General features: G+C 43.5%; 1 protein-coding gene across 2 annotated transcripts in view; it reads right to left on the reverse strand.

The window, feature by feature from the left end:
• Window positions 1-12,286, reverse strand: part of SNX29 (sorting nexin 29) — a 571,459-nt gene that overhangs the window by 522,180 nt on the left and 36,993 nt on the right. For both annotated transcript variants that reach the window (XR_014291539.1, XM_082600682.1), the window contains exon 4: window positions 3,854-3,978. Coding sequence is in view for 1 of the 2 variants with exons in the window: in XM_082600682.1 (XP_082456808.1) it covers window positions 3,854-3,978 (125 nt within the window). In the remaining variant the exon portion in view is untranslated. The remainder of the gene's footprint in view (window positions 1-3,853; window positions 3,979-12,286) is intronic.

Genomic DNA, 12,286 nt, shown 5'->3' on the forward strand with positions numbered 1-12,286 from the left:
GATACAATCATTCCAAACTTCAAATTATCTCTACGATTCTTCATACACAACATCTGGCATTCAGTCAAAAATACCAGATACATGTGAAGACAAGGCTGTATTCAAGATCAAGACAAAAACAAAAACTAAGGGACTTTTGGCTACAGGCCAGTGAGAAGGTTAACAAATCCTCTCCCCAAAAAGCAACTATAAAACTGAACAAAATTGACAAAAACAACGGTTTTAGCACTCTAGAAACTGGCTTCAAAGGCTTACAACTTGAGAGGTGTTTACCCTTGAAAACTGCTGAATTTCCAATTAGAACAGTGGGAACAATAACAACAGTACAACAATAAATGGCAACCGACATTCTATCTCAAGTGTCAGGGGCGAAAGGGAGGGGTGGAGACTGTGGTGACCTGGAGTACTTTTGCCCCATCTACAATGGGCAGGGGTGCTGGGCTCCAAACAAAGTCAACAGTAAATGTAGGCCCAGAGTCACAGATCCTCAAGTTTAAGAAAATCTAGAAATCTATATTTCCACATAAAATCTCATAATTTTTAAATGTTGGCAACTTTAAAAAAAAGTTTTTTTAATACGCTGTGCAAGGGCACCAGTTTCCAAACTCAGTCCTACAGGCACCCTAACCGCAGACAATCAAATGCAGTCATGCCCCTGGCAGACTCTCAGTATTATCTACTGTATTGTGATTTTCAACAATGTCATTTTATTCAGTCATTACTCTTAAGTTCAGCTTTTCTCTCTTCATCTAGAAACAGAGCTAATGCAACAGCCTTGTGGGTTAATTCACCGTTATTCATTCTCTCCTGTCACGTTCAATTCACTTCACTGAGTTAGAGTGGTCTACAGAGGAGCAATAACGGGCATCAGGCCTGCGGCCAGAGGAGGTGGGGAGCAGGGAAAGGCCAGGGACTTCTTGACATCAGTCTGACCTGGGTTGGAATCCTCAGCTCTGCCATTTACCAGCCATGGGAACTTGGGCCACGTATTAACTTACTTGAGGCTCAGTGTCATCATCTGAAAAGTAAAGACACCATCACCTATGCTGGAATGTTATTGGCATGTTATCATCATGCACCAGCTGGGGCAGCCCAGTACCAAGGCCTCAAGCCCCCACCACAACCCTGCGAGGCGGGTCCCGTCATTACCCTTAGTTTACACACGAGGAAATAGAAGCTCAGAGAGGAGGTGTCCCAGAGAGCTCATGTGTGACAAGTCGCTGAGTGGGGATTTCAACCCTGCCGTCCGATTGCTAAGCTACATAGAGGGCCCAGCCCAGCGGCCGGCAGAGACAAGGGAGCAGGGCAGCGCTCATTCCCGTCGGATCCTTCTCTTCAGACTTCGTTTTATTCATTCTGCCTGGCAAGGTCATTCCAATGGCTTTAAGAACAACCGGAAGAAGTCATTGATCTGATCTTTTCCAACTCTGAGCAGCTGAAGAAGCACCTGCCCCCTCTCTCGTGAGGTTTTTAATCAAACATTCAAGGGCAGGAAAGAGGTCTTAATCAGCCAAGGACCATCCTACACCCGTGAGCGGTTAATTAACGCTGACAACAATGATGACACAAGCCCTTGGCAACTACTCCAAAGCTAAGCTAGTTTGGTCTTTCCTTTGCTTCTAATTGGCCAGGAGGCTGCCCAGCACACCCTCCTCGACAAAAACGAAGCCAGAGACTGCTCATCAGTCTCTTCAGGATGCAAGTGTAGAAATCATGCTAAGATGCAAGGAAACAGCAAGAAGGTGAAGGCTGGCCGTGTCTTGCAAACGTGTAGGTGCTTCTGTGATTATCAGGGCCAAGTAACAAAAAGATAAGAATTTTAGTCTGGATGGGAATAGGCAGAGCCATTCTTCATGGTTAAAAGGTCAGAGCCTCAGGAGGGGGTGAGGTGGGAAAGAGATTAAAAGTTTACAGGGTGTTTGGGAGAAGAGAGTAACTGGTTAAACATTTATTGGGGGGGCAGGTCTATGAACTGAAGCAGGTGCTTCACATGAGAGTCTCACTGAAGCCTCCTGACAACCTCGCAGGGAGACCAGATGCTCTGCCTTTACAGGTGCAAACAATGAAGGCACAGAGGGGCATTTTCCCAGGGTCATGCCAGACTTACCCTCTGAGTCTGACTCCAAAGCCAGGGCTGCCTCTGCCATGCCCAGGAGCTGCCCAGAGCCTGGTGGTCTATTCCACACCAGCTCCTCTGAGGTAGCTGCCCCACAGACAGGTAAGAAAGAAATGACAAGAAACACAAGGGCCCAGCAAGCAAGGAGGACTCTCGGAAAAGCCATGTCCTCAAACAGCCATCAACCAGCCCTACGGCATCCCCACACAGAGGCTCAGGGAAGCATCCTGTAAATAAAATGCCACCGAGATGACTGAGGCTGACATCTGAGGTGGCCAAGGCAGCTGGCTGTGGTTTCTACGAGGACTGAGGCCCTTGACACCAGCTCTTCTCTGAACTGGCCCCTTATGTCCCTGACTTTTTAAGGAAGGAACCCAGAAACACAGAAGAAAAATCAACGATGACAGGAATCCCTCTTGCAGCCATCCCCTGACCCCAACAGGACCCACATTCATTTCTGAAAATGAGCAACCGGTGAGATGAACAGGGATTAAAGATCTGCTGAAGAGGTGAGAGAAAAGGGAAAGGAGACACGCCAACATGAGAGGGAAAGGCAAAGGGCTCGCTTCAGCGGGCAGAGAATTTCCACAAACACCTCTACCAAACACGGTGAGCACTGATTTTTTGCTGTGAAAGGAGGTGAACTAGCAAGAGGTGACACATTTTACTCAGCAGTGACACTGACATCACAGTAACAAGAAGGATCTGGGAATTCAGAGTGGCAGCCACAAGCAGGGTCTGAAAGAACCTGCTCTTTTAAATGCGCGAGTGGGGTGGAACATAGGATGTTGTTTACATGACATGATACACTTCAAAGTTCAGATCCAAAGCAAACCGCTTCGAACAAATCACATCTGTACCGTGGAGAAGAGAGATGAAGGTCCCCACCACTCATAGGGCTACTGTGTGAACTGAGCGAGTTAATTTACATAAAAGACTAACAAAGTGCCAGGCTTGCACTAAGTACCCATGAGCGCTGAATTATTATTATTAGCATTATCCCTGTCATTCAGACACAGGAGCACAGGACAAGGGAAATGCTGTGACAATTTTAAAATGGATGCCAGCAGAACTATAAGCTCAGAGACCTGCCTGGTTTCTGCTGCTGTTATTGAAGACAGATTTAATTATGAAATGCCGTGCTATCCTCGTGCATAAGGTTAGAACAGATTATTAGTTTCACAGCAATTGCCACACCATGTTGGTGAAATAAGCACCTTAGCTGCAGGTCCCCCAAGCCCCTCGGAGACCACAACACACGGATCTGAGAATTCTGCACAAAGGCTGACTTCATTTAAATTAAGAAACCAGACAACACCCTAACTGACTGCAAGTAAGACATCCTTGTCACAGATTTCTGCACCAGCACGTGCCACTGGCCCCCACCAGTCCCGCATGATGACTGCCTTGCCCGCTATTAAAATATAAACAAGGGCTTCCCTGGTGGCGCAGTGGTTGAGAGTCCGCCTGCCGATGCAGGGGACACAGGTTTGTGCCCCGGTCTGGGGGGATCCCACATGCCACAGAGCGGCTAGGCCTGTGAGCCATGGCCGCTGGGCCTGCGCGTCCAGAGCCTGTGCTCCGCAACGGGAGAGGCCACAACAGTGAGAGGCCCGCTACCGCCAAAAAAAAAAAAAAAAATATATATATATATATATATATATATATATATATAAACAAAAATTAAAAGAGCAAGAGAAAGGAACATCCTCCGGGATGCATCAGGTCGAGCAGTACCTGTTTCGGTTTTGCTGGAGAAGCCTGCTGCCTGTTTGAGCGCGGCTGCTGTCAGTGCTAATCCTCGACTCCTCTTCAAGCCATGCTGCAAGACGGCCTCAAACTGGGCACACAGACAGGTTACCCTGCGAGAGAACCAATGATTCATCAATCCACCCTGTGAAGGCAGAGAAACAACCAGGGCGGCCCTGGCATCTCCAGGGAGCTAGTGAGGGTACACACTAGACACCTGGATTTACAGACAGGTAACTGACATGTAACTGACTCCACACCAATTTCCATTTATGTTCATTTCACATAACTTAGGGAAGCCCCACACAGTCTAGCCAAGTTCGTCAGACTGGTGAAAGCACAGTAACAATTCACAAGAAACAAGGGGAAATGCAACTGGTGCCAGCCAGCAGGGGAGAAGGAAAAAAAAAAGCCAATTTAAAAACAAATCAGTTCTGTGTGGGGAGGGGTTGGGTGTTAATTGTATCCAATTCACAAGTTTCAACTCTAATTCATATCATGTCCTTTATGAAACAAGATTATCTTTTAAGAGACTGAATTCACCAGCCTGCCAAATTGCAAACACTGTGTAATTTCATGGCCTGTTACATACCCTAAAAAATAATATGAATTCTGATTCTTGTCCTTTATTTTGTTGTAAGAGATTACATTGTGAAGTCAGATCCGGAGTTGATGGAATTGTCAATTAAGTTACAATTACTGTGCATTTAACTGAATTGATTTATCAGTAACCAAAGAAATGGGAGATTCAGGAACATGTTCACAGAGAGATGAGGTCACAGCAACTACACTCAATACTTAACAATCCTCACAGGGCTCCTGGGCCCCCAGCCCAATTGGGTCTGTGGACTTCAGAGACCCTTCCAATCATTCATGCAACAAATGTTAAGAAATCCTGAACTTCTCCTACGTGCCAGGCACTGTTCTAGGCTCTGAGGATATGCAGGTGGGAGTGAGACAGAAGAGGTCTCTGCCTCACCACATTTCCATGGTTCTAGCAGGGGAAGATGCACAAACAAATACGCTAACCAGACCATATCAGTTGATGAGAACCTTGAAGAACATAAAACAGGATGAGGTGGTAGGTGGAGCCAGGGCAAGAGCAGGCTTAGATTCTGTGGCCCGAATGGAGGCAGCCTTACGACCTGGATGTGACAAGAGGCAGCAGGCTGGGCGGACAGACCCAGTGCAAAGACCCTGCGGCCACCACCATCCAGCTCATCCTTGCGTAACGGCAGGCATTTCCTGCTCCTCCCACCCCCACACCTGTAGTTATAATACTGCCAGTGTCTATTACTCTGTGGGTGGTAAAACATCTTCACATCCATGATTTCACTAGCTCCTCCCATCAACGTTATGATATGGTTGAGGCAGGTATTATTATCTCCCTTTTACACGTCAAGAAACTGAGGCTTAGAGACATTTAAGAGACAGTACCTAGGGCCTCCCTGGTGGCGCAGTGGTTGAGAGTCCGCCTGCCGATGCGGGGGATGCGGGTTCGTGCCCCGGTCTGGGAGGATCCCATATGCCGCGGAGCGGCTGGGCCCGTGAGCCATGGCCGCGGAGCCTGCGCGTCCGGAGCCTGTGCTCCGCAACGGGGGAGGCCGCAGCAGTGAGAGGCCCGCATACCGCAAAAAAAAAAAAAAAAAAAAAAAAAAAAAAAAAAAAAAGAGACAGTACCTAGTAAGTACATAATTAGCAGCAACATGGGTACTCCAGCCCTACCCACCCCCATGCTGATCCAAGGTAGTTTCCACTACACCCCATGCCACCAAGACAAACATGCATTGTTCTAAGACGAAAGTCAACTCCCTCCCATATGCCACCTTTACTCAAGTCTTCTGTCTACACCAGAAAACGCTAACCCAGCATCAGCAAATACACAGCACACGAATATTTATCCTCTAGTCTGTGCCCATGACAGACATCACTAATCCATCCCAGAATTCTAGGCTACTACTGCCAATGATCAAAGTTAGCCCTCTAGGAGTTTGGGGGAGAATCGATACATGTATATGTATGGCTGAGTCACTTTGCTGTGCACCTGAAACTATCACAACATTGTTAATCGGCTATACCCCAATATAAAATAAAAACTTTAAAAAAAAAGTTAGTCCTCCACAGGAAGGAGCCCTACCTGGCATCCCAAACTGAACTTGTCCTCAACTACACTCTTTGGTTTTCAACTCCTACCTTGTCCTCCTGGCTCCCCTGCACCTAGCTCACTCAGTGCCTGGAACACAGTGTGTGCTCTGTAAATGCTTTTTCAGTGGATAGGTAAAAGGGTGATTAACCTTGAACCCTGGGTCCCACAATACTCCCCCACATTGAAACAACCCTTTTTGCTGTGGCAGATGTCACTCTTAAATATTAGATGTGCATATGCTAGTCTCTCTGCATATCCACACAGGCACACATCTGAGGGCTCCCTGAAAGCTGGGACACCTGCCAAAACTATCTAAATCCCACAGGAACCAAAAGCAAGGCATAGCAAAACGGAGCCTGACCAGGGCCCTGTTTCAGGGTGGGGTGGGGAGGAGGGCAAAAACCTCGGTCTGTGTTTAGAGTTCTCCATAATAAACCACATCTTTAAACGAATCATCTGCAAATACAATGATTACCCCAACAATCCCCGTCGGTTTGTTTGGCTCCAGTGCACAAGTCAGTAACTGCCCCACCAACTCTATAATAACATCTGGCCCCTAAGGGGAATGGAACACAGGTGAACAACACAAACCCAGTCCCCAAGGTTTGCTTACATCAGCAGCATTACCTTCCAGATGCACATAGGTCACAATCAACCCAACACAGCAGAAAACCCAGGTGGGCCTTAGTCCTATAATTAGTTCATTACGACGCCTGCCTTGCTGAAGGCCATTCTACTTAACACCCTCTCCATGTCCCCTTTTCACCTCCCCATTTGACCTGAGTTTATACTTACAGGTCATTCAAGACTTAGCTCAAGGGTCCCCTCCTCCAGGAAGCCTTCCTGAGTGCTTCCTCATGCTGAGCTTCCTTCTGCTGCAGCACTTGGTCAACCTCTGTTAACAATCTGCTTTCCACAGCTGTCTCCTCTTGCTAACTTGAGTTTCCAGAGAGCAAGGATCACGCCTCATTCATCTTAGTGGCGACAGCACCTAGCACAATGCCTGCCATCTGTGGTATATGTGACCAATATGGCCCCTCCCCTCGAAGAACTCAGAACATGGACTTTATGTATACTTAGGTGAGAGATGCATCTCAGGAGATCTTGTATAATTTGGAATCCAAATCCAGGTCAGTTAAGACTAGGGAACCAAGGGACTTCCCTGGTGGTCCAGTGGGTAGGACTCTGTGCTCCCAATGCAGGGGGCCCAGGTTCAATCCCTGGTCAGGCAACTAGATCCCACATGCATGCCACAACTAGGAGTCCACATGCTGCAACTAAGAAGTCCACGTGCCGCAACTAAAAGATCCTGCATGCCGCAACTAAGATCTGGTGCTGCCAAAATTAATTAATTAATTAATTAATTAATAATAATAATAAATAAAAATTTAAAAAAAAGACTAGGGAACCAAGGAGAACACACTGGTCCAACTACATGAATCTAAGTCCTTCAGCTTGTGGTGGGCACTCTCTGGGCACTGATTTATAATCATGTCACCTGAAGGTTTTCCATTTCTTCTCACCTTGACTCAGGCATATGATACCTTCTGCAAAAATGAAAGGGGCACCTGCTTTCATGGAGCTCATTATTTGCTCAGCTCAGTCTCTCCTGTTTCCCAGAATGCTCTCTGCTGAGTGCTCTCTGACACGCGGCAGGGGAGGGGAGGAGGTGGGAGGATTGGCTGCCTCCACGGCATTTTCTCACATATAATTTCTACTATCAGTTAATGAATTGGCCACGTTCTTAATTTTTTTTTTTTAAAGCAGATGTTGGGGGTAGGAGTTTATTAATTAATTAATTTATTTTTGCTGTGTTGGGTCTTCGTTTCTGCATGAGGGCTTTCTCTAGCTGTGGCAAGCGGGGGCCACTCTTCATTGCAGTGCACGGGCCTCTCACTATCACGGCCTCTCTCGTTGCGGAGCACAGGCTCCAGACGCGCAGGCTCAGTAGTTGTGGCTCACGGGCCTAGTTGCTCCGCGGCATGTGGGATCCTCCCAGACCAGGGCTCGAACCCGTGTCCCCTGCACTGGCAGGCAGATTCTCAACCACTGTGACACCAGGGAAGCCCCGGCCATGTTCTTAATTAAGCAGGGCACTTAACAGTGAATGTTTTAATTTTTTTTAAAAGCACGAGCCAAGAAAATCACTTCAAGTTTTTATGCATATAGCTGTTTACCAGATGAATGGATAAATAGAATGTAGTATATCGATACAACGGACTACTATTCAGCAAAAAAAAGGAATAAAGTACTGACACAAGGATGAGCCTTGAAAATATCATGCTATGGGAAAGACGTCACACCCAAAAGCCATACGTTCTATGATTCCATGAAATGTTGAGAAAAGGTAAATACATAGAAACTACAAGTAGATTAGTGTCGCCTAAGGCTGAAATCAGGAATTAACTGTAAACTGGCACAAGGGAACTCTTTGAGGCAATGAAAATGTTCTGAACCTGATTTGTGGTGATGGTTACATAACTCTATAAATTTACTTTAAAAAAAAATCACTGCATTGTACACGTACAAGGAGTAGATTTTTATGGTAAGTAAATTAGACTTCAGTTAAGCTGTTTTTAAAAAACCTGCCCTCAAGGTGCCTGGTAAAAGCTTGCTGAAGGAGTGGAAAAAAATAACCTCCTCCTGCTGACTTTAAAACTGTCTCTCACCGCCCGCCAGCACAGCTGGATATTGCATGAGCTTAACTGGTTTGCTGCTAAAATTCTGCAAGCACTGGTTTTCCTCAGCTGTGTCCTAAATTTCAAGACTGCTTAACCTGCCACATTAATCTATAATAAGAATCCTAAGAATCCTGTACTTTTTTATGGCAAATGTTAGACATTTATGGCAAATGTGAGACAGAAAGGATCAGCAATGAAAGCTGCATTTTAAGAACTGCATCAAATTAACCTCCTGACAGCATAACTTCAAATTGATCCTTTCACTACATTACAGCTTTACTAGAACCTTTTGGTGAAAAGTACAATCATGAAAATGGATTGGATCATCCTCGTGTGGAAAGCTCCAATGTCACCTAGAACGGAGTCGACTGTACCCATGAAAACGGGCCATTAACAGCATTAGCCATACCTCAGATTTAAGACAGTACAATCATCAACTAAGACAGTACAATCATCAACTACAGCAAGGCCATCACGTGACAGTCATTTGAAATGGGCCATGCCCTACATTTATGTGTTATAAATTTCAGAAAGGTTCACATCCTTTAACCGCTGAATTCTACTGGCAGAAATCAATCCTCGGTTGTAACCTACAAGTCAGATAAAGATTTAAGAATGAAAATATTCAAAACATTATTTACAACTGTGGAAAGTTAAAAACACATAAAGATTTGACACTTGGGGAATTGGTTAAATGATAATACAACACAAAATCGAATGCCATTTAGCCCTTATTTACCAAGAGCTTATAATGATAAGCCAACAGGGTACAAAACTGAAAAATAAGCAGGGTACAAAACTGTATATTAAGTATGTTTTCAACTATGCTAAAAAAACACTCACAAAAAAATCTGAAAGGGATTATGTGAAAAATTAAGAGTGACTTGGTAAAATAATTACTGTTGATGTCTTTCTTGCCTCTATGCTTTTCTGACTTAGCTTTTTTTCTAAAACAAGCATTTAAAAAGTATTCATGTCTCAAGAACCAGAAATATTGCTACCTTGAGCTAAAAAGAATGAAAAAATATGGCATCAAAGTTATGGTGAGAAAAAAATCATGCAACTAGTAAAATGCTTACTGGAAACTTGAAATGGCATTTTTTTTAAAGCTCGGATTATAATGTTAAGTGAAAAAAAAGCAGATCTACAAAAAGATATTAAAAAGTTTCTAACCTGCAAATTTAAAATATTGCAATAAAAGAAACTGTAACATTAAAAGTTGATTTTTTTAAGTCAACAAAATGGTGGAGGCGAACTACATTCACAACAGTAACAACAGTAAAATAAATCATATTTTTAATAAGAAAGACACATGTCCTATATGAAGAAAAACATAATATTCTTAAAAGGTGTAAAGCTCAAAATAAATAGAAATATTGTTTTCCTAAATGGGAAGATTAATTAAAATAAAAATGTTAATTCTTCCCAAATTAATGTATATATTTAATACAATTCCAATACTAATCACAGGAAGGACTTGGCCTAGTGTGGTTTTGGGTACAGAGATAAACAAATTGATGAAGCAGTATAGAGAATCCCCCTCCAAAAGTCCAAATGAATATGGAAATATTTTATATATAATAATGGTAGCACTTCAACTCAGATGGGCAAGAATGGGCTATTTAACCAGTGGCACTGACCCAAGTGGTTATAGGGCTGAAAGAAAATAAAAATAAACTTCTGTCTCAAACCATCACAGAGCTAAATTCCAGATGGGTTAAGATCAAAAAAATATACAAGTGGAGAAAAAATGATAGAGAAAAATACAGAAGAACCTCAGGACAGTATACTCTCAAAGCAAAATTTTAAAGGTTCATAGAATTAATCACATAAAATGTTTAAATTTCAACACGGCAAAAGATATAAATATGGTAAAACAATAAATGATAGGCTGGAGAAAATATTTACAGCACACAACTGAAAAAAAATTAAGGGCCATAGTACACGAAGAGCTTCCACAAATGGACAAAAAAAGACATGCAACTCAAAAAATTAAAAGACTATTATTAAAGAAGGTGAACCAACAAACCATGAAGGGAGGAAATCCAGTTGGCCAATAAACATAGGAAAAGATGTTCAGTCTCACTAGTGACCAGGAAAGTGTCGCAAATACTAAGATATCAACTTAGGACTATCAATTTCAAACCAGTCACAGATCTAGCAAGAGTGCATGTAAATGGGTACTGCTGATTGGAATATAAACGTGAATTCCTACATCCTTCTTCAAAGAGACCAGGCAGTACAATTTTTTTAAATGCCTGTATGCTTTGACCCAGCAATCCTACTTCTAGGAATTTATCCTATAAAAATAAAAGCACTAATAATTAGAAAATGAGCAAAAACCATGAACAGATATTTCACCAAAGAGGATACACATGTATAAGAACAGGAAAATACATTCAACATCATTAGCCATTGGGGAAATGCACATTAACACTACAGTGAGATATGTCTACACACCTATAGGGATGGCCAAAATAGAAAATCATGAGAGTACTAAATGCTGACAAGAACGCAGAGAAACTGAATCACTCACACATTGCTGGTGGGAATGTAAATGGTACAGCCAGTCTGGAAAACAGTTGGCAGTTTCTTATAAAACTAAATATGCAAATATCATACAACCCAGCGATTGTACTCTTGAGTACTTATCTCAGAGAAATGAAAACTTACATTCACACAAACAACCTGTACATAAATGTTTATAGCAGCATTATTTCCAGTAGCCAAAAACTGAAAACAACACAGATGTCCTTCAATGAATAAACAGATTGTGGTACATCCAGACCACGGAATACTACTCAGCAATAAAAAGAAACACACTATGGATACATACAACAACCTGGATGACTCTCAAGGAAATTACCGTGAGTGAAAAAAAAAAAAAAGCCAATCCCAAAAATTACACACTGTATGATTCCATTTACATAACATTCTTGGAATGATGAAATTATAGAAATGGAGAACAGATTGGTAGTTGCCAGGAGTTAGGGATGGGGAGGGAGGGGACAGGAGGGAGGTGGGCCTGGTTATAAAAAAGCAACAGGAGGAACCCTGTGGTGATGAAACCATTCTGTATCTTGACTGTGGTGGGGGACACATGAACCTACAGGGTGATAAAACTGCACAGAACTAAACACACACACACACGCAAATAAGTATAAGTAAAACTAGCGAAATTTGAAATGCCGGCCTAGAATTTTACAAGATGTGACCACTGGGGAAAACTGGGTAAAGGGTAAATGGGATCTTTCTACATTATTTCTTACAACTGCATGTGAATCTATAATTATCTCAAAATTAAAAGTTGAAATAGGGCTTCCCTGGTGGCACAGTGGTTAAGAATCCACCTGCTAATGCAAGGGACATGGGTTCGAGCCCTGGGCCGGGAAGATCCCACATGCCACAGAGCAACTAAGCCCGTGCGCCACAACTACTGAGCCTGCGCTCTACAGCCTGCGAGCCACAACTACTGAGCCCACGTGTTACAACTACTGAAGCCTGCGCGCCTAGAGCCCATGCTCCACAGCAAGAGAAGCCACCGCAATGAGAAGCCCACGCACTGCAACAAAGACCCAACGCAGCCAAAAATAA

Source organism: Mesoplodon mirus (genome assembly GCF_964341445.2).
Source record: "Mesoplodon mirus genome assembly, chromosome: 15".
NCBI classification, from domain to species: domain Eukaryota; kingdom Metazoa; phylum Chordata; class Mammalia; order Artiodactyla; family Ziphiidae; genus Mesoplodon; species Mesoplodon mirus.